This window comes from Elephantulus edwardii, unplaced genomic scaffold (genome assembly GCF_000299155.1).
Source record: "Elephantulus edwardii isolate Elephantulus edwardi_28Jun2011 unplaced genomic scaffold, EleEdw1.0 scaffold00151, whole genome shotgun sequence".
NCBI lineage: Eukaryota > Metazoa > Chordata > Mammalia > Macroscelidea > Macroscelididae > Elephantulus > Elephantulus edwardii.
The window spans coordinates 2998835-3002776 of NW_006399901.1; the positions used below are offsets into that span (position 1 = coordinate 2998835).

A 3942-nucleotide genomic window follows, 5' to 3' on the forward strand; every position below is an offset into this window, starting at 1 on the left:
TATATTTTAAAAAATACATTGTTTCTATGAAGGCACTTTTGTTTGAGGCATCTTAAGCAAAATCTGAAGTGGCTAGATTACTGATTTAAATTACCTGGCGTAGTTCATAAGGAAGTTGCTCTATTAACCCCAAGGCGAAACCACTTTGGAATTTGAACCAAATTCCACACAGCTTGTGGGGAGAAGGATGAACAGTTTCCTCCTGTGTGATTTACAGCCTGGGAAATCCAGTGGATGAGGCCATTCTGACTCTTTGGCAATGAGTTATGGGTTTGGTGGGGTTTTTTTTTAACTTACCTCAAGCTGATAAAGAATACTTGTTGCCAAAAGAAAAAAAAAACCACAAAAATAACCACAACAGCTAACATTATATTCAGGATTGAATGACTGAAAACTTTCTCCCTAAGTAAAAGAATAGGAGAAAGAACCCACTCTTGCCACACTATTGAACATTGTCCTAGAAGTTCTAACCAGAGCAATTAGTCAAGAAGAGGCATCAAACTGGAAATTATGGAATGAAACTCTCTGCAAATTTCCTATCTGTAGAAAATTCTACAGGATTTACACAAACAAGTACCTATTAGCACTGGGAAGTAAATTTACCAAGTTGCAGAGTGTAAGGTAAGTAAAAAAAGCCCAAATCTGGTGGTGTTTTTATACATTAACAATGAACAATCCAAAAAGAAATAAAAAAAAATTTGTTTACAGTAGCACTAAAAAGGATAAAATATGTGGGAATGAATTTAGCCAAGGATACACAAGATTGGAAACTAAAACTAGAAAACATTGCTGGAAGAAATTAAGGAATGTCTAAATAATGGGAGGATATTTTATGTTTATAGATTGGAACATGACTATTTGCCCAAAGCAACCCACAAATTCTGTGCAAGTCTTGTCAAAACACAAAGGCTGTGTTTGTGAAAATGGAAAAGGTGATCTTCACCTTCATACAGAATTGCAGGGGTTCCGTGTTTAATATCCCCAAACTAATTTCAAAAAAGAATAGCATATTATGAGTTATGGAAAAACTTACTTGTTTTTAGATGTCTTTGAGTCCGAATTGACTCATACTTGACCTCCAGTGGGCTTTCTGAGGCAGTAAATCACACAAGAGGAGATTGCTTAGCCTTCTCCTGTGGAGCAGCTGGTGGATTTGAACTGTGTGCCTTTGGAATTGCAGCACAACTTCTTACCACTAGGCTATCAGAGCTCCCTCAAAAACTCACTCCAGTGGGCTTTTTTGTTGTTGGTTCTCAGTTTCATCTATTTATTCAGAGCTGTAAGGCACCAGGAGTTGATGGGATACCAACTGACATATTTCAGCTAAACAGATACAACCCTGGACAGGTTCACCAGTCTGTGCCAGGAAATTTAGAAGACCTGATTGAATGAGATCTGTATTTATTCCCATTTCTAAGAAAAGAGATCTAATAGATTGTAGAAATTATCTAACAGTATAATTAATTATACAAGTAAACAAAATTTTGCTGAAGATCATCCTAAACTTGCTAAAACAGTACTTTGAAAGAGAACTGCTAGGGAGCTTTGGTGGCCTAGTGGCAAGAAGCTGCACTGCAGAGATGTGTGGTTTGAACCCACCAGATGCTCTGCTGGAGAAGGAAGAACAATCTCCTCCTGTATCAGTCAGTTCTGATTTGCTGGTACATGCATAAAAAAATAATAAAATAAAATAATAATAAAAAAAAGAAAACTGCTGGAGATTCAGACAGAGTTTAGAAGAGGCCGTGACACCAGGGCTATCATTGCTGATGTCAGATGGATCTTGGCTAAAAGCAGAACATATCGAGTATACCAGTATACCATAAATATGTCTATTTGTGCTTTATTGACTTTGCAAAAGCATTTGACTCTATGGATCATAACAAGCTCTATGGCTAACATTGAGAAGAATGGGAATCTCAGAACATTTAATTGTGCTTATGTGAAATCTATTCCTAGACCAAGAAGCTGTTATCTGAACAAAACAAGGGAACACAAGTTGGTGTAAAATCAAGAAAGGTGTGCATCAAGGCTGTATCCGTTCTCCAAACCTGTTTGGTTTGTATGCTAGCAAATCATTTGAAAAGCTGCTGGACTTAACAATCTTGATGACACATTCTTCTTCATTAAGTCCAGCTTCTTGAGTAATTTGCTCAGCATACACATTGAAGTCCTGCAGATGATAACAACCTTGCTACTGAAAGTGAGGAGGACCTGAAGCACTTGCTGCTGAAGCGCCAAACTGCCTTCCAGAGTAGTTGTACTATGAACTGCAGTTTTGAAGAGATTAAAAAATATGCCATCATAAAAAAAATGCTATGAGCAGGTGCAAATATCCTGAGCCTCTCATACTGGGCTCATCAGTTTCCTCCCAAATCAAGGGCCAGAAGACAAGATCTCTCCGCTGTTGCTCACTGACAGCCCGCTTCCCTGGGAGTTTAAGTAACTTGCACAAGCTCTTGTGGTTAAGTGTCAGAGCCTGGAGCTCAGGCCGCATCTTCTCCTACCCATCCTGTGCTTTTCCCCTTTGCTCTACTCAGCCTCTTCATGCATGAACTTACACTGTAATGTAGACTGACACTCAGCCTCTTGAATCGAAAATACTGTGTGTGTGCAGATTACTTCATAGCAAAGAAAATGAAAGCTCCTGAGTTCTCTCTACCCTTTTTTCTGTTCACAATCAGGAGAAGAACTGTAGTCATGAAGTGACAGTGGTCCTATTTTCTAGAACTTTCTATGATGCAAAATCTACTGGTGAGTCCCTTTCTCTTCAAGTATTCTTTTGCATTCCACTATTTATATCAGCCATTCCTTTTTTGCCCTTTCATGCTGCCCGGTCATTCCTGCTTTTACCATTACAATGACGTAGAAAATAGTCCCTCAGGGGATTCAAGAAGTTTGTGCGTTGTGTTTCATCTTCAAATCAACCCACTTCGTAGTCAGTTACTATCTTTATTTATTCTGTGTCTGTCTGTGAGATCTCCAAACTTGGGACGGGCAGAGAAAATAGGAGTTTATGTTTTCTCATGGAGTGCAAAGAGAACAAACAAGTCTGTCCTGGAGAACGTGAGGCCAGGGTGTTCCTTGGAGGCAAGGATGATGGAACACTGTCTTACTTGGGGAGTTGGAAGGAGGGGCCAGTCCTTAGAGAAGGACATCATGCTTGGAAAGATGGAGGGGAAAGACCCTCAGTGAGATAGATTGCATGGTAACTATGACAGTGGACTCAAGTCTTAGAGATGGGGAGGTCGGCTCAGGAGAGGGCAAGGTTCAGAGCTGTCGCTCATAGGGTCACAGTGCCATAGTCCACTTGACGGCACACAGCATATCTCCTTACTGCTTTTCCTTTTATTCAGATGAGTTCCCTGAAGTGAACCGAGCCTCCATTCGACAGGATCACAAGGGACGATTCTATGAAGACTTTTACAAGTATGTTTGGGGGCTTCATGATACGTTTTTGTTGTTAGAGGTTTTTTTCCTAAACTTTTAAAAAAATTTCTTTATTTTGGAATAATTTTACGTTTACAGAGAAGTTGTTTTCATATAACAGGTAGTAGTATCCTTTATCCCCAAACCAAAGCCTAACCCATTGACAAGAGTTGACTCCAATTCATAGTGACCCTCTAGGACAGCATGGAGCTGCCCTGTGGGGTTTCTAAGGCTGTAAATCACTATGGAAGGGAGACTGTTGCATTTTTCTCCTGTGGAGTGGCTGGTAGGTTCAAACCACTGTACCAGAAGGGCTACTATTATTTCGTAGTTTTCTTTTCTTGTTGTGTACAGTCTAATGCAATCTGACTCTACACGAGGGGATTTGCTCCTCCTTCTCCAGTAGAGCATTTGTTGGATTCAAACCGTGCACCTTTGGGATTGCAGCACAGCTTCTTGTCACAGGCCACTAGAACTCCCTTGGGCTCCTATTGTTGATGGTGAATGTTCTTA

The 3942-nt window shown here is 40.1% G+C and overlaps 1 protein-coding gene across 5 annotated transcripts in view; it reads left to right on the top strand.

Moving 5' to 3' along the window:
• Positions 1-3942, top strand: part of DEPDC5 (DEP domain containing 5) — a 170875-nt gene that overhangs the window by 27697 nt on the left and 139236 nt on the right. For all 5 annotated transcript variants that reach the window (XM_006894814.1, XM_006894811.1, XM_006894812.1 and 2 more), the window contains 2 exons: positions 2685-2754; positions 3357-3429. In XM_006894814.1, the coding sequence (XP_006894876.1) occupies positions 2685-2754; positions 3357-3429 (143 nt within the window). The remainder of the gene's footprint in view (positions 1-2684; positions 2755-3356; positions 3430-3942) is intronic.